The sequence below is a fragment of the Heterodontus francisci genome, chromosome 5 (genome assembly GCF_036365525.1).
Source record: "Heterodontus francisci isolate sHetFra1 chromosome 5, sHetFra1.hap1, whole genome shotgun sequence".
NCBI lineage: Eukaryota > Metazoa > Chordata > Chondrichthyes > Heterodontiformes > Heterodontidae > Heterodontus > Heterodontus francisci.
Genome location: NC_090375.1, coordinates 32334476 through 32353501, shown reverse-complemented (window position 1 = coordinate 32353501; position 19026 = coordinate 32334476). Strand labels below are relative to the sequence as shown.

At 42.4% G+C, this 19026-nt stretch overlaps 1 protein-coding gene across 8 annotated transcripts in view; it reads left to right on the top strand.

Annotated features, from left to right (window-relative positions):
- The window catches only part of arhgap28 (Rho GTPase activating protein 28), a 243731-nt gene extending 228890 nt beyond the window's left edge, over positions 1-14841 (top strand). For all 8 annotated transcript variants that reach the window (XM_068031289.1, XM_068031287.1, XM_068031284.1 and 5 more), the window contains exons 14-15: positions 5861-5925; positions 7348-14841. In XM_068031289.1, the coding sequence (XP_067887390.1) occupies positions 5861-5925; positions 7348-7439 (157 nt within the window). In that variant the 3' untranslated portion in view covers positions 7440-14841. The remainder of the gene's footprint in view (positions 1-5860; positions 5926-7347) is intronic.
- The last annotated feature ends 4185 nt before the right edge of the window (positions 14842-19026 follow it).

Here is a 19026-nt window from a genome sequence, read left to right as displayed (position 1 = left end):
TTAATGAACATACTTTCATGTACTGGTTCTCCTGATTTCACAACTATAAGCCCTGTTGAGGTGGAGCAAAGCTCTGTTCAGCGTGGCCTGTACTGAGCTAGCTGTTCTCAGTAAAGGCAGCAACAGGGGCATTGCCATTACTCTCAGTGAGCTGGGCTAATGATGGGGGAAATTTCTCCAGCGTTCCTGCTACTGATTTATTGCTATTACTGAGACTTGGTTAAGGGAAGGGCATGATTGGCAACTAAATATCCCAGGATACCGATGCTTCAGGCGGGATAGAGAGGGAGGTAAAAGGGGTGGAGGAGTTGCATTACTGGTCAAAGAGGATATCACAGCTGTGCTGAAGGAAGGCACTATGGAGGACTCGAGCTGTGAGGCAATATGGGCAGAACTCAGAAATAGGAAGGATGCGGTAACAATGTTGGGGCTGTACTACAGGCCTCCCAACAGCGAGCGTGAGATAGAGGTACAAATATGTAAACAGATTATGGAAAGCTGTAGGAGCAACAGGGTGGTGGTGATAGGAGATTTTAATTTTCCCAACATTGACTGGGATTCACTTAGTGTTAGAGGTCTAGATGGAGCAGAATTTGTAAGGAGCATCCAGGAGGGTTTTCTAGAGCAGTATGTAAATAGTCCAACTCGGGAAGGGGCCATACTGGACCTGGTGTTGGGGAATGAGCCGGGCCAGGTGGTTGACGTTTCAGTAGGGGACTACTTTGGGAATAGTGATCACAATTCCGTAAGTTTTAGAATACTCATGGACATAGATGAGAGTGGTCCTAAAGGAAGAGTGCTAAATTGGGGCAAGGCCAACTATACCAAAATTCGGCAGGAGCTGGGGAATGTAGTTTGGGAGCAGCTGTTTGAAGGTAACTCCACATTTGATATGTGGGAGGCTTTTAAAGAGAGGTTGATTAGCGTGCAGGAGAGACATGTTCCTGTGAAAATGAGGGGTAGAAATGGCAAGATTAGGGAACCATGGATGACGGGTGAAATTGTGAGACTAGCTAAGAGGAAAAAGGAAGCATACATAAGGTCTAGGCAGCTGAAGAAAGACGAAGCTTTGAAAGAATATCGGGATTGTAGGCGCAATCTGAAACGAGGAATTAAGAGGGCTAAAAGGGGTCATGAAATATCTTTAGCAAACAGGGTTAAGGAAAATCCCAAAGCCTTTTATTCATATATAAGGAGCAAGAGGGTAACTAGAGAAAGGATTGGCCCACTCAAGGACAAAGGAGGAAAGTTATGCGTGGAGTCAGAGAAAATGGGTGAGATTCTAAACGAGTACTTTGCATCGGTATTCACCGAGGAGAGGGACATGACGGATGTTGAGGTTAGGGACAGATGTTTGATTACTCTAGGTCAAGTCGGCATAAGGAGGGAGGAAGTGTTGGGTATTCTAAAAGGCATTAAGGTGGACAAGTCCCCAGGTCCGGATGGGATCTATCCCAGGTTACTGTGGGAAGCGAGAGAGGAAATAGTTGGGGCCTTAACAGATATCTTTGCAACATCCTTAAACACTGGTGAGGTCCCAGAGGACTGGAGAATTGCTAATGTTGTCCCCTTGTTTAAGAAGGGTAGCAGGGATAATCCAGGTAATTATAGACCGGTGAGCCTGACGTCAGTGGTAGGGAAGCTGCTGGAGAAGATACTGAGGGATAGGATCTATTGCCATCTGGAAGAAAATGGGCTTATCAGTGATAGGCAACATGGTTTTGTGCAGGGAAGGTCATGTCTTACCAACTTAATAGAATTCTTTGAGGAAGTGACAAAGTTGATTGATGAGGGAAGGGCTGTAGATGTCGTATACATGGACTTCAGTAAGGCGTTTGATAAGGTTCCCCATGGTAGGCTGATGGAGAAAGTGAAGGTGCATGGCATCCAAGGTGTACTAGCTAGATGGATAAAGAACTGGCTGGGCAACAGGAGACAGAGAGTAGCAGTGGAAGGGAGTTTCTCAAAATGGAGACGTGTGACCAGTGGTGTTCCACAGGGATCCGTGCTGGGACCACTGTTGTTTGTGATATACATAAATGATTTGGAGGAAAGTATAGGAGGTCTGATTAGCAAGTTTGCAGACAACACTAAGATTGGTGGAGTAGCAGATAGTGAAGGGGACTGTCAGAGAATACAGCAGAATATAGATAGACTGGAGAGTTGGGCAGAGAAATGGCAGATGGAGTTCAATCAGGGCAAATGCGAGGTGATGCATTTTGGAAGTTCCAATTCAAGAATGAACTATACAATAAATGGAAAAGTCCTAGGGAAAATTGATGTGCAGAGAAATTTGGGTGTTCAGGTTCATTGTTCCCTGAAGGTGGCAACGCAGGTCAATAGAGTGGTCAAGAAGGCATACGGCATGCTTTACTTCATCGGACGGGGTATTGAGTACAAGAGTTGGCAGGTCATGTTACAGTTGTATAAGACTTTGGTTCGGCCACATTTGGAATACTGCGTGCAGTTCTGGTCGCCACATTACCAAAAGGATGTGGATGCTTTGGAGAGGGTGCAGCGGAGGTTCACCAGGATGTTGCCTGGTATGGAGGGCGCTAGCTATGAAGAGAGGTTGAGTAGATTAGGATTATTTTCATTAGAAAGACGGAGGTTGAGGGGGGACCTGATTGAGGTGTACAAAATCATGAGAGGTATAGACAGGGTGGATAGCAAGAAGCTTTTTCCCAGAGTGGGGGTTTCAATTACAAGGGGACATGAGTTCAAAGTGAAAGGGGAAAAGTTTAGGGGGGATATGCGTGGAAAGTTCTTTACGCTGGGGTGGTGGGTGCATGGAACGCATTGCCAGCGGAGGTGGTAGACGCGGGCACGATAGCGTCTTTTAAGATGTATCTCGACAGATACATGAATGGGCAGGAAGTAAAGAGATACAGACCCTTAGATAATAGGCGACAGGTTTAGACAGAGGATTTGGATCGGCGTAGGCTTGGAGGGCCGAAGGGCCTGTTCCTGTGCTGTAATTTTCTTTGTTGTTCTCTTTGTTCTTTGATTACTAGCCAATGATTCCTGCTCTATGGTCACATTGCTAACGCTGTTTAAGTACATGAATGAAGCATGGAAGAGAGAGCAGAGGGTTAATGCCAGTGCTCATAATATCCTTCAGGATAAGAGGACAAAAGAATGGAAACTTCTCAAGGGCAAAAGAAAATGATGATTAAATTTAAAGAATTTAAAATTACATCATAAAAGGAAGGTTGGGGCAGGGAGCAATTGTGCCTGATCTTTTCCTGCACATGCAAAGGCACGGACTCAATGGGCTGAATGGCCTCCTTCTGTGCCATAATGACTCTCTGACTCTTTGACATGAATGGTGACTGAGGCAACACCTTTGTCTGTATTTGCAGATCATTTGTAAAATCGCACCTTTTGCATAAAGAGATAAATACTGGGTGTTGCAAAGATACAGAAATAGCATGCAGGAGGTGAAATCAGGATCATGTGATAGATTGTGTAGGAAACATCTGAGTAGGAGGATGAAGGCTGTGCCAGAGTGCTCCATAGTAAAAGAATTTATTTTGATAAACAGCAAATAACCAGTTAATCTCTCTGGGCGATATTGGTTGATGAAATGCATTTTGACCAGGCCTCCAGGAGAGCTCCTCTACTCTTCATAGAAAAGTGCAGCACAGAAGGAGACCATTCAGCCCATCATGTCTGCGCCTTGCTCTTCAAACAACTCTGATGCTTATGTCCTTACTCATACCAAGTCCCATTCAGCCAAGATCCCTGTGCTCATTGACATAAATGGGTTCCCAGTTGAGCAACACCTTGATTTAAAAAAAAAAAATTCTTATCCTTGTTTTCAAATCTCTCCACAGACTTGCCCCTCCCTACCTCTGTAATCTCCTAAAGCCCTCCGAGATATCTGCGCTCCTCCAGTTCTGGCTTGTTGAGCATTCCCGATTTTAATCGCTTCTCCATTGGCGGCCATGCCTTCAGCTGCCAAGGGCCTAAGCTCTTGAACTCCCTCCCTAAACCACTCTGCCTCTCCACCTCTCTTACCTTCTTTAAGACACTCCTTCAAACCTACCTCTGTGACCAAGTTTTTGATCATTTGCCTTAGTATCACCTTATGTGGCTCGATGCCAAATACCGCTCCCGTGAAGCACTTTGCGACATGTTATTATGTTAAAGGTGCTATATGAATACAAGTTGTTGTTGTGTCATGGGATCTTTTACGTTCATCTGAACAGGCAGGCAGGAGCTGCTTTAATGTCTCATCTGAAAGACATGAGTTCTAAGAATGCAGCACTCTATAATGATTCAGAAACAAGTGCTCCCAGTTATGTCGAGCTGACATTTATGCCTATTTAAGAAATGCAATTAATTAATAAAAATCTGGAATTGAAAGCCAGTCTCAGTAATGGTGCCATGAAACTATCATTGATTGTCGTAAAAACCCACCTGGTTCACTAATGTCTTTTAGGGAAGGCAATTTACTGTCCTTACCTGCTCTGGTCTACATGTGACTCCAGACCCTCAACAGCTGCCCTCTGAAATGGCCTAGCAAGCCATTCAGTTGTATAGGGCAATGAGGGATAGGCAACAAATGCTGGCTTTGCCAGCGACATCTACAGCCCATGAAAGAATAAAAAAAAGTGATATAAAGTGGATTTCTAATTCAAAAGGATTGTGGTGTGGCTGTCCATAAAGAATAGAAATTGTATTACCAAGTATTTATAGTCCAACAGTTCCATGTCAGTGTTTGTGTTCCATACAAGCCTCCTCCCATCTCTCTTCATCTAACCCCATCAACATATTCTTTTCTCCCTCGTGTCTATCTAGCTTCTTCTTAACTAACTAAGCTATTCGTCTCAAGTACCCCCTGTGGTAATAAAAACAGAAAGTACTGGAAATACTCCGCAGTTCTGGCAGCATCTGTGGAGAGAAAAACAGAGTTAACGTTTCAGGTCTATGAACTTTCATCTGTCCTGCCTCCTGCCCTATCACAGACCTTCCCTTTTGTTGTTCTTCCTCCCTACCTCTTTCACTTGCTCAAAACCTATTGCATTTCTAACCTTTGCCAATTCTGCCAAACCGGAAACGTTAACTCTGTTTCTCTCTCCACAGATGCTGCCAGACCTGCTGAGTATTTCCAGTGCTTTGTTTTTATTTCAGATTTCCAGCATCCAAAGTATTTTTCTTTTACTCCCTGTGGTAGTGAGTTCCACATTGTCAGCTCTCTCTCTCGGTAATGTTTCTCCTGAATTCCTTATTGGAGTTATTAGTGACTATCTTATATTTATGTCTCCTAGTTCTGGTCTCACCCAGAAGTGGAAACATCTCTTTATCTATGCTATCAAACTCTTTCATAATCTTGGCCTTTATCAGGCCACCCCTCAGTCTTTTTTCTCGAGGAAAAAAACGCCACAGTCTGTCCAAACGTTACTGGCTCAGTTCTGGCACCATCCAGGAAATCTTTTTTGCACCTTCTCCTGTGCTTCTGTATCATTTTAATAATATGGGAACCAGAACTGTTTGACAGTACTCTGTGCAGCCTAACCAAGTTCAAATGTCATTTATTGTATTCCCTCTGGCTAATAATTTACAACATAAAATGCAGCCTTTAATATTCTAGCTTATCTGCAAGGACCACTCTCCTGTTCCTTTTCCCCCTCATTACCTCCACAAAAAATTGGAAGTCACCAAATATTTTTAAATGCAAGCTAAAAAGGTAATTAGTTTCATGTTTCAATAAGCAGAACTGAATGGCCTGCAGTAAACTTCACGTGAGGCTGCTGTTTGATACACGCAACAGCCATGAAGGACAGTGAATGATTCAATGGTTCCTACCATTCAACAAATTCTAAATTAAGTTTTGCTTTTTTTCTAACCTTTACAGTACGAGTTCTACAGTGCCACTTAATGGACAGAGCCATCACTTGTTTGAAATTGGTGGAAATATAGGTAGGTTTTTCTTTAAAAGTTACTGTCACGTGAAACGTATGGGAGAAGGACAAACTGTTGATCTTTGATTTCTTGATTGTGTGAATTGATATCAAAGTCATTTCTACTGCTAATCCCTGAGCTACTCATTAAACACAAATGGCCTGCTGCTCTACTGTTGGAAAATAAACTGAGGTTTCCCGCTTTGTAAAATACAATAACGGCTGTAAAATTCCCCAGTGGCTCGGTGGGTAAATGCTGCAGTACTGTGCCTCACAAAGCAGCAGGTCCTAGGTTTTGATCTGTGCTGTGATGGTTGGTCTCAGTCATTTGTGGTGCAACAATTAACTTTATAGAGTCCCCAGGCTGGGCTGTAAAAATAGGCCCAAAAAAAATCAATTTTTCAGTGAATTCTGTTGCCCCACGTATGTGTGGTAATGGGAATCAGCCCTGGCTGCGATGGCTTGAATAACATCCTGCTGGCACTACAAGGTCCGTGGTAAAGAAAAAGAAAGAATTTGCATTTATATAGCGCCTTTCACCATCTCAGGGCATCCCAAAGTGCTGTACAGCCAATGAAGCACTTTCAAAGTGTAGTCACTCTTGTCATGTAGGGAACATGGCAGCTAATTCACACACAGCAAGGCCCCACAAGCAGCAATATGATCATGACCTGATGATCTGTTTTTTGTGATGTTTCTTGAGAGGTAATTATTGGCCAGGACACCAGGGATAACTCTCCTGCCCTTCAAAATACTGCCATGGGATCTTTTACATCCAACCGAGAAGGCTGAAGGGGCCTTGGTTTAATGTCGTATCCAAAAGAATGGTGACTTGTGTGAGGAATTGGAGCATCTCCCCTGCCTATGTCAGCTGTGGCTCAGTTGGTAGCACTCTCACCTCTAAGTCACAAGGTTCTGGGTTCAAGTCCCACTCCAGTGTAAAACTGAGGGAATACTATACTGCCGGAGGTGCCATCCTTCGAATCAGACGTTAAACCAAAGCCCCATCTGCTGCTTTGGGTGGATGTAAAAAAAAAAAAATCCCATGGTAGTATTTTGCAGCAGATCAGGGAAGTTATCCCCGATGTCTTGGCTAATATTTATCCCTCAATGAACATCATTAAAAATGAATTATCGGGTCGTAAGCACTTTGCTGTTTGTGGGAGCTTGCTGTGCACAAATTGGCTGCAAGTTTCCTACATTGCATCATTGGTTGTAAAGTGGAAGTCAGCACTTTCAGACCTTCAGGTTTTATTTTTACCAGGGGATGTAAGCTCAAATTAGATTTGTTTTTTTACTCAGCTGGTCAGTGAGAAAGTTGTCCTTGTGGGTGCAACCAACAGATTGGTATTTATGGTACTATTCCAGCTACATTAATTCTCTCTGGCTATTTACATTTCATTTCATTTCATTATTTACATTGTGCTTTTCTTCTTTGCAGGAGAGCGCTGTCTGGACCTCAACACTTACATTCTAGACTTGTACCATTTAAATCCCAATGCAACATGGGTCATTAAACCCAGAACGCTGTGAGATTACTTGTTGCGGAGTGATGGGCCATAAAATAATCTAGGAACAGTCTTGGTGAATATAACTGCAGGGACCTCTGAGAATAGTGGTTATTTTACAGTGGAGCCTTTGTGTCTAAGGCTTTGAGTTGTTGACAACCGTTACCTGCAGAACTCTGCTGTGAAAGGTGATCATTTCAGAGGTCACGAGCCTACTCTTCGAGCTAAGCATGTAGTCATCTGATGGGAACTCTGAGCACTACCGAACGTTTTGACCATTTTAAAGCTTTCCTTTTCTCGACGCGTGAGCCACCTCAGAAGATTGAAGTCAGCAGAAAGTTTTTGCGTGACTTAAAATAAACTCTCGATAAACTCATCTGGTGGCGATTAAGAAGCAAATCAATCCGCCAGTCAGAACCATTACAAACACAGTCTTGAAGGAATGTGCATTTTAAACAATTGTGTCTTTTGAGTAGACCACACAGTCGGGGAAACAACAGATATACCAATTACTATTTTCTTGTTTTTTTGGGGGTGCTGTGGTTTGTGTTTGCTGAGTCTATGAACACAGAATGGAGGGCAGCCAAAGAATAAACAGGGCAGATTTTTTAAAATAACAAATAAAGCCATCCTGGTGCAAATGGGATCGGTGCCAAATTCCATGTACCCTATCAGGCGGGAAGTTGTTACATTGAGAGGATGATATCTGCACCTGCACGGACACACAATTCCTGCTGGAGTGTGACTCCTGGCTCAGTTACACATCTGCCTGGAATTTTGTTTTGCAGTAAGCTGAAGGCCAGACTTTTACATTGTGTCCTTAGAGTTTGTATACATACGTGATGGACTGTGGCCACTGCATCCAAACAAGGTTTCGAATTCACTGAAAACAAATCTCTTATGTTTTTTAAAAAAATTACACAGGAAGCTGTTTGACAGGATGGAGGAAGGAGTGAGCCGTTTTCTTTTTGGAACTTGCCCTCTATGGTACAGCACATGTCGTCTGTGAACAATTAATCTTCCTATTGTAATTCAGTACCTCCTGTGCATTGAGGAAACATTCTCTTGTTTTGTTGTGACCTATTAATGGAAAGTGAGGCAACATGTGAAGATATAATATTGACCTAGTCTCTGTGATAAAGTACCACTGATCACTATTGTATGCCCTATATTATTGTATACGGAGTTAGGTCACAGATCAGCCGTGATCTCATTGAATAGCCAAATGGGCTCGAGTGGCTAAAAAGCCTGCTCTTGTTCCTATATTCCTATAATTAATCTACGTGTGAGCACATTCAATTGTTTGGATAACTCCATATGTGTTTTAGTATATTTGCTTGAGAGTTAACCAACTCTGCAATGCTGTTTAAAATGCTAGTCTTTTTACGAGGACGGAGATTGGACAAATTTGGAATCTTGCTCTGTCTTGTGAAAATTGTCCACTTTGTTTTTTTGTGGGGGGGGGGGAAGCAAGTAGTTTGTGGGGAGAGGGAGCTACAATCACTAATTGTTTTTCTCTTCCTGCCTGCCGCAGGGAAAATGTTGGAGTTGTTTGCTGCTTATTCAATTTTAGGGGTCACACAGAGGCAACAGTAAAGTTTTGAGAGCCCAGTCTTCATTGTTTTGTTGGTCAGCACATATCAATTAGGTAAGAACATATGCAATAAATAACCCTGCACCTTTCTCGAGGAAAAGTTAAAACAAATGTACTTTGCATGCTCCAATGTCAGAAAGTGATTTAGACTATACCTCTGACATCATTTCCTGCTTTTCATAGAGCAATGTAGAATTTAGAGCAGAGAAATGGGCCATTTGACCCAGCTGGTTCATGTCAGTTCTTATGTTCCACATCTACCTCCACTCACCCTACATTATCTAACCCTATCAATGTATCCTTCTGCTGATCTGTGCAGTCATATTAGTTTGTTCCTTCAGGGAGCCTGTGTTGATCTACACATATACATGATAGGTTCCAGCACAATTAAAAAAAAAAAAAAGATTTGAGTGCATATTGGAAATTTGGTTGCATGCTTTCCCTGATGTTCCAACCATTTCAATGGGAGCACCCTTTCCTAACATTGTCCTCTTTGTAACATAAAAGAATATATATTCAGACTGATAACCTATTGAGTGATAGGTTATTACAGACCCAAATTATCCAGTTGTCTCCATATTACTATCTGGCCAGAGAAATTAGAATTCTATATGCTAGTTGAACTTGGTTATTAACAAAGATTTGGTTGGACTGGCAGTTCCCCGCTGACATTGGAAAGATTCTGACTGGTCTATTAAGAAGTCCACATGGTACGGGGCATATATTGTGGAGGTGGTCTGACCAACACTTGTCTGAATTTGATTTGAGTGTCTTCATACCTGAGTTATATAACCTGAGTTTGTGTTCCTTCACATCAAATTACTATTCATCAACTCAAAGGCTTGGATTTTCCTTGATTACACTGTTTGAAATTGGGTGATATTGTGGCAGAAAAACCGAGCAAAGAGCCTCACCCATATCAGCATTGTGGGTTTTCCTCCCCCACCCCCCACAACCACTCCAGGAAGAAGTTTCCCTTTGTCCCTTTGACCAATCTGCCACATATAAATGGTACTGGGAAGGCAGATCTCAAAAATCCACCCAATTTCCCTGCATTCTACTGCTACAGCCTCTAGCCCGGCAATGATCAGGACCAGGGTGATGCTAAAAACTGGGACAGCACTGGAAGGTTGACAAAAACTCCATTTGGAGGGAGGGCCCTGTAATTGGCCTCGCTATCTTGCATCAGGCCCCAAACGGTAACTTATTTTAGGCCTCAACTCAGGCTGAAGCCTAAATATTCTTTTCTGGCAGAACTTCAAAGCTCGACTGCCTCCATTAATTCAGGCTCTTCCTCTTTTGATGCGGTGCATGACCTCAGTAGCACTGGGTTCCCTCTGGATGGTGGAGATCCATCCGGGAACCAGCCCTGCCAAACTTATGACCCCTGACCCAAACAAATGGGTCAGGATTATAGTGGGATGGGGAACAGTGGACACTTCCTATCCCTTTTCTAGTGGCTCCGGATGAAATTCAAGCCAAATTTTTTTTTGTATAACTGGTTTCACATTGGTTTAAGCTGGTCTGTTGGTGCTGTGTCACTTATGTGGATATCAACACCATATCAGCCAAAGGTACATTTTTGACCATTCACAATATAAAATTGTCAAACTGCCAGGCAGCATGGAGTCCTAGAGGAAGGCACGGGAAAGCTAGTGAGTCCTCCACAGAGTTGGAAGGGGCCAAACAATAACAGGGGGAGGAGTTGATGCGGCAGCAGGAGGGGCGATGAAAACATTAAAAAAATTGACCTTTCCATTTATTGGGTGGCCTCTTTTAAAGGCCTCCACTTAGTCTACCTTCATTTCCAGTCTATCTCCATTTCCATTCAGCATCATCTGCATTGCTGCTCTTCCCAGTGAAAGACCAAAATTGCATTGATATCTTAATTGTCTCAAAGAACCCCAATTTAAATACAGACATGTGGCTCCTACCTGTTTTGGGAGGGGGCAGTGGTGGTGTAGTAATGTAGTAGTCATGCAGAGGCCCAGGATGGCGCTCTGGGGACATGGGTTCGAATCCCACCTGGCAGATGGTGAAATTGGAATTCAATTAATAAAAATCTGCAATTTTAAAAAAAAAGCTAGTCTAATGGTGACCATGAAACCATGGTCGATTGGTGTAAAAAACCCGTCTGGTTTGCTAATGTTATTTAGGGAAGGAAATCTTCCGTCCTTACCTGGTCTGGCCTACATGTGACTCCAGACCCACAGCAATGTGGTTGACTCTTAAATGTCCTCTGAAGTGGCCTAATAAGCCACTCAGTTCAAGGACAATTAGGGAAGGGCAATAAATGCTGGCTTAGCCAGCGATCCCCACATCCCATGAATGAATAAACAAAAAAGCACTGGCCACCTGTTTCAAGAAAAAATTGCATCAGGTGCAAGGAATGGTGATCGATGGTAATTTCTTTTTGTGCTTTTTTTTTTAACCATCTTATTCCCACTGATAAATAGGGTGGCAATGAGATTAAAATGGGCCCCAGACATTCCAACTTTAAGCATCCCATATGTGCCTCATATTGCTTGGCCCCATGATCAGCAGGCGCTGTCTGATTTCTTGCTTGGCTAAATGCTTCTTATCCATCACCATATGTATTTTATAGAGTTATGATTAGACCTCAGAAAATTGTGGGTTCACCGACATTGAATAATTGGCAACAGAGAGGCTTGGCTAGCACTAGAAAATTTTTGGTTTTCTACCAAGGATAGTTTAGAGAATGATCTCATTGCTGGTTTTGGAAAAAAAATTACAGGGATCACAAATCAGTGGTTAAGGGCCCTGTTTCACAATCATTAGAACTGAGTCACAGAGCTTAATCAGCAATATGTGTCTTTAATTCTCCATCTAGACTGTTATGTGAGGTAGTGAACTGCATTACTTGGGAAGAAAAACGGACGTAGAATGATTTACACCACAGTAGGCAGGCATTCCATTGGCTGATGTAAGAATGGCAGTGGATTAGAACATTATTATTTCACATTGTGGTTTGAACCCACATCAGAGTTCTGGTTGAATTGAATTTGGGTCGTCTCAACCCTGTGACTTGTCGGCTTAGGTGTACAGCCCCCTATTTAGTAGTAATTGCCAATGTCACTCAGGGAGGCCACAAGCATGGCTATTGTAAAATGGCAAGGCAGTAAGTGCAGCAGAGTGCTCCACAGAGGTTTGAGCTAAGGCATGTTGATGTGGCAGAGTTGTATTCAGAGGATGACTGTTCTATATCTCAGGTCAGATTGCTCTATGGGGACTTGGCACCTGAAATAGGAAAGTATCTCATTTCCAACAACAACATTTGTTGCCCTGAAGAGGACACAAATTCACCAAACAAAAAGTGATGTGGAGGAAAGGTCACCTGAAAAGGGGGGAAAAAAAGATAAATTAATGGATTTAACATTTTTGATAACACTCTAATTTATCTGCCTCTGGAGTGTATAAATATATCTTTAATTTTTAACACTAAAACAAGAGTTTAGAAAACCCTCATTTGTAATAGTAACACTCTGTTGCCAAGGGTGCAGTAGAAACTTAATGTATATAAAACAGTGCATTTTTTGTGTGTTTAGGAACATTAACCACTTTTGTATGTGTTTATTGATGCATTTTTACATTGTGATTTCTGACATGTCCGTGCAAAGCTACCTCTGTTTATTCACATTTACTGATTCCTTTCAACTGCAGCTAGGATTAATTGAGAGGAAAAGAGTCCTGTTCCCCATATGATCATACCGATTGTCCCATATTGGACTTTAAATCATTAAATATGGAGATATGAAGTTCCATCATATGTACAGCATTCAGTGTGCATTCTCAAAATTAGCAGCAGAAATAGAATTTTGGACAGTTCCAAAAGGCATGCTCTTCATAACAAATATTTAGAATGGACAGCTGGGTTTCCTAATGAGATATGACACTGGCCTTTCAAAAGTCAGACAGGATGAGTGTCTGTTCTGCTACCTGCGAGGAACTTGTGTCTCAATTTAGCTCTTAGTGACAATGCATCTGACAAGGCTGTAATTTAACACTAATTGGCAATGTCAGACAGGTTAGCAATGATAACTGGAGGTTGCCTTTCACACTCAACTAACTCTAATTTACTTGTATTGTTTGACAGCATACCTAATACTGTAATGCCATTTTTGATTCAACTGGTAGAAGCTCATTACAGCCAATGTCTTGAATGTTCACCTTCACTGCCTGGGCACTAATCTATTGGAGTGGATTACCTCCCCGACTTTAGTCTCATTGAATTGAGCTAATTCCACCCAGGCTGGTGATCTGCTCCACCAGCTTGATGCTCAGGTGACGAAGGCTGATTATCACTCTGCTTGTCTCAACTCCGAGCTGAAAACCACTTACACTTATATCACTGACTGATGGGAGAGCAAAGAAAAGTTTGATTTTGTGTGGATTTCTGGCTGCGGGGTTGTTAGTGCAGTCAACTGGAACACTTCCCAATTTCAGACAGCCATTGCTTGGGAGGCAGTGGTGTAGTGGTATTGCCACCTGGACTAGTAATCCAGAGGCCCATCCAGTGCTCTGGGGACATGGGTTCAAATCCCACCACGGCAAGCAGTGAAACTTGAATTCAATTAATAAATCTGGAATTAAAAAGCTAGTCTAATGATGGCCATGAAACCATTGTTGTAAAAACCCATCTGATTCACTAATGTCCTTTTAGAGAAAGAAATCTGTTGTCCTTACCTGGTCTGGCCTACGTGTGACTCCAGACCCACAGCAATGTGGTTGACTCTTAAATGCCATTTGAAATGGCCTAGCAAGCCACTGAGGGCAATTGGGGACAAATATAAAAAACAATTTCCACATGTGTTGTCACTGTCTCCCATTAAACTTCAGTGGAACCCCTGCCACTGGAGATTAGGAGACCCCTATGGAAATTTTCTCCTCCCCCTTCTAGTTTCAGCATAATGAAGTGCACCCAGGTCAAGTATAACACAACCGGTTGCATAGTAAAGATGCCCCAACAACATGTCCTCTTTGATGTTGCCATTATTACCAATTTAGGGTCAATTTTGAGCTGTGGGTCCATCCCCATTCAAACTCATTTCACTTAGGACTCTTAGACAGCATCAACTAGGGCCAGCTTTGAACCCAGGTCCCAAAGGTGAAAGGCCAGTGTTTAACCTATTGCATTACCTAATTATCTTAAAGAAACACTTTTCAACAAAGTTCTTACTTCTGTTGATCATCCAAAAAAGAATCTTGATTTTAAAAAGAAGCTGTCATCTTTGAAAATCCAATCAAGATATCTATACAAAAAATCCTGGCTTAGATGCTAAATATTCTTACTGACACTACGCCTATAATGGAATATGGCAATTGTACATAGACAACCATTACTTTAAAACCTGATTAATCACTTCTGTTGTCGCCTAGTTTTTTTAGTCCTGTTATTTATTTATGCACCTACCTTTCATACCGTTATATGACTCCATGCAATACATGATTCCGATTTGCCTTTTGCTTCCAGCAGATCAGTGAGTAATGATGGTAAATTGGTAGGAGCGGTCTTCTCTATTATTGGCAGGGTCTTGCGGTAGAACCACTTGCTACTTTTAGAGCATCCTTCATTTAGCCTGTTTTCAGTAGCGATGAGCTGAACAGGACATTCCACTGGTATGTTTATGTTCAGGATGTGTATAGAACAGCCAAAATGCTCAGTAGTGTACTCAACTCATGTGCATAGTACATCAAACAATTCAATGGAAGGAATGACAAATTTCCTTAGAATACTCCAATACTACTGACTATGCACAAAAGCGTTATGAATGTGTACAAATGTATATTGTAATATACCAAGTTCATACCATATACCAATAAAATTATAAAAAAAGATGCTTTTTACATTTTAACTGTATTTCTACATTTGTCATACTATAGTTTTAGTATGGAAACATTTTGAAACTTTAAAGCCTAACTGTAAATCATAATTTTACATTTTAATTACCTACAAGAGTAGTCCAGGTGAATAGCATAGCTATATTTAAAGGAAAATTAGTTAAGTAAATGAGGGAGAAAGGAATAGAAGGATATACTGATAGAGTTAGATAAAGAGTGAGAGGAGGCTCTTGAGTATAAACCATGAGCCACTTGGGCCGAATGGCTGGTCTGTGCTGTAAATACTGGCTAATACATCTCACTTATTTACACTGAGAGCTTCAGATGTGATATTAGTTGTCTGAATAGCTCTACTCCCATACCTTGTAGCTTTCCATTCTCATAGTTCCAACCTTGACATTGTCATAAAACTCATTAGCAGAGGTCATGGTGTGTGGTATAAGCACCTTTACCTGGCTGAAGCTGAATAGCAATTATCTGACTTTCTTTGTGAACCATCAGCCCAGCACTGAACAACAAAGCAGCTCTTAGAACCTTCACATCAACTTTACATCACTCCACAGCTTTGACCCAGCACCTCAGGGAAGTCTTGCGTATCTCCTTATGCAGCCTAGCCGCCTCTGACACGGGATTACTACTTGTAGCCCACTCCTCTGCTTTACCATTGCCAACCACTAACTTTCACCTTCTGGAATGCCTTCTTTCAACACCTCCATCTTGTCGCACCCCCCCCCCCCCCCTCCCCTCCCTGGTTTCAAAAGCCTTCTTAACACCCTTCCTTTCATCTCTAGTATCCTTAACCTTTTTTGCCTCTTTCTCCCTCCTCTCCTTTTGAAGATACTTAGATAGATTGCTGTTTGAATGTGTACTGCAAGTTGGGTTTCTCAGTTTACTTCTGCTTGTGCACAACACAAACCACCTCCCAAAGTAACCCCATGCATCCTATGATCTGAAGGGAGATCTTGCGCATATAGTGATCTGGGATAGTGTGTCCAGGGTAACTAATGGACTAGTTTATTCTCTAATAGAAGAGCAAAGTACTGAAAAGGTTGGAAATCTGAAACAAAAACAGAAATTGCTAGAAATACTCAGCAGGTCAGGCAGCAAATATGGAGAGAAAAACAGAGTAAGGTTTGGGTCTGTGACCTTTCATCAGTTGACTCTGTTTTTCTTTCCACAGATGCTGCCTGACCTGTTATGATTAGTTTATTCTTTCTGGATTTCTCTCTTCAGGTGTTGTCCATCTCTCCATTAAATCTACTGTCATCGCCCCTCTCCTCAAATAAAAAAATCCTTGACCCCACCATCCTTGCAAACTACCACCCTATCCCTAACCTCCCTTTCCTCCAAAGTCCTTTAACATGTCACTTCCCAAATCCGTGCCTTTCTTTCCAGGAACTCCATGTTTGGATTCCTTCTATCTGTTTTCCTCCCTGCCACAGTGCTGAAACAGCTCTTGTCAAAGTCACAAATGATATCCTATGTGACTGTGACAAAGATGAACTTTTCCTTCTCGACCTATTTGAGCTTCTGACATGGTTGACCACACCATCCTCGTCTCCACTATCATCCAGCTGGGTGGGACTGCTCTCACCTGGTCCCATTTTTATCTATCTAATTGTATCCAGAGTATCACTTGCAATGGTTTATCTTCCTGCTCCTGCATTGTTATCTCTGCTGTCCTCCAAGAAACTACCCTTGGTTTCCATTTCTCATCCTATTTCTCGTCCACATACTGCCCTTCGGTGACATCATCTGAAAGCACAGTGTTAGCTTTCACATATATGCTGATGACACGCAGCTGTACCTCACCACCACCTCTCTCAACTCCTCCACTGTTGCAAAATTATCAGACTGCTTATCTGACATCCAGTACTGGATGAGCAGAATATCCTTCAATTAAATATTGGGCAGACTGAAACCATTGTCTTCAGTCCCAGCTCCAAACTCTGTGACCTAACTACTGACTCCATCCTTTCCCTAACAACAATCTGAGACTAAACTAAATATGACACCAGCCTGAGGTGAGCTTCTGATCACAAAAGTTCGTGCCATCACTAAGACTCCCTATTTCATTGCATGACTTTTCCCCTTCTCAGCTCAGCTACTGCTGAAACCCACATTAACACCTTTGTTACCTCTAGACTTGAGTATTCCAACACATTCATGGCTGGTGTCTCGCATTCTACCCTCCCTAAACTTGAGGTCATCCAAAACTCTGCTGCCCATGTCTTAACTCGCACCAAGTTCCATTCACCTATCACCTACATTGGCTCCAGGTCAAGCAATGTCTTGATTTTAAAATTCTCATCCTTGTTTTCAAATCCCTCCATGGCCTCGCCTCTCCCTATCTCTATAATCTCCTCCAGATCCACAACCCTCAACTGTCTGTTCTCTAATTCTGGCCTCTTGAGCATCCCTGATTTTACTCTATCTACCATTGGTGGCAGTGCCTTCAGTTGCCTTGGCCTCAAGCTCTGGAATACCCTCCCTACACCTCTCTGCCTCTACTTCGCTTTTCTCCTTTAAGAAACTCCTTCACCAAGCTTTTTGTCATCTGACCTAATATCACCTTATGTGGCTCAGTGTCATATTTTGTTTTGTGATGGTCCTGCTTTATTACATGTAAATATAAGATTTTGTTGTTGGATTAACAATGATTGATCTATATCAGTTAACCAAACACTACTTTGCAATAGACTGGACTGGAAAATTAGCTTTACTTGAAATGTCCTTGCAGAACTTCCAAAAAGAGAAACACTTGTCTGAAGAGGAGTAACCATGCCATCCATACCCATTATATTCTTTGGTTAGAGTATCTTAGTCATCTATCCTACAGCACTGTGGTTTGCCTTCTCTGTGGCTATGTCAACATAGTAACTAATGTCCAGAGGTGTTGAGTTTCTTTGAACACTTTGAAGTAGTCTCACCTTTGAGAAGCGGAATGTGAAACAGAATTACTTCATTTGTCAAATGAATATTTAAGGGAGAGAATTTAAACTCAGTTGCCTGTTTTGCTCTTGAAGTAGAGGAGAATCCCAAGGCTTTTTATACGTATATAAAGAGCAGGAGGGTAACCAGGGAAAGGGTTGGCCCACTCGAGGACAGAGGAGGGCATCTATGTGTGGAGCTAGAGGAAATGGGCAAGGTACTAAATGAGTACTTTGCATCAGTATTCACCAAAGAGAAGGACTTGGTGGATGATGAGTCTAGGGAAGGGAGTGTAGATAGTCTGGGTCATGTCATTATCAAAAAGGAGGAGGTGTTGAGCGTCTTGCAAAGCATTAAGGTAGATATGTCCCCAGGGCCTGATGGGATCTACCCCAGAATACTGAGGGAGGCAAGGGAAGAAATTGCTGGGGCCTTGACAGAAATCTTTGTATCCTCATTGGATACAGGTGAAGTCCCAGAGGACTGGAGAATAGCCAATGTTGTTCCTTTGTTTAAGAAGGGTAGCAAGGATAATCCAGGAAATTATAGGCCAGTGAGCCTTACGTCAGTGGTAGGGAAATTATTAGAGAGGATTCTTCGGGACAGGATTTACTCCCATTTGGAAACAAATGAACTTATTAGCGAGAGGCAGCATGGTTTTGTGAAGGGGAGGTCGTGTCTCACTAACTTGATTGAGTTTTTTGAGGAAGTGACGAAGGTGATTGATGAAGGAAGGGCAGTGGATGTTGTCTATGTGGACTTCAGTAAAGCCTTTGACAAGGTCCCTCATGGCAGACTGGTACAAAAGGTGAAGTCACACGGGATGAGAGGTGAGCTGGCAAGATGGATGCAGAACTGGCTCAGTCATAGAAGACAGAGGGTAGCAGTGGAAGGGTGCTTTTCTGAATGGAGGGCTGTGACTAGTGGTGTTCCGCAGGGATCAGTGCTGGGACCTTTGCTGTTTGTATTACATATTAATGATTAGGAGGAAAATGTAGCTGGTCTGATTAGTAAGTTTGCGGATGACACAAAGGTTGGTGGAGTTGCGGATAGTGATGAGGATTGTCAGAGGATACAGCAGGATATAGATCAGTTGGAGACTTGGGCGGAGAAATGGCAGATGGAGTTTAATCCGGACGAATGTGAGGTAATGCATTTTGGAAGATCTAATACTCGTGGGAAGTATACAGGTGGCAGAACCCTTGGGAATATTGACAGGCAGAGAGAT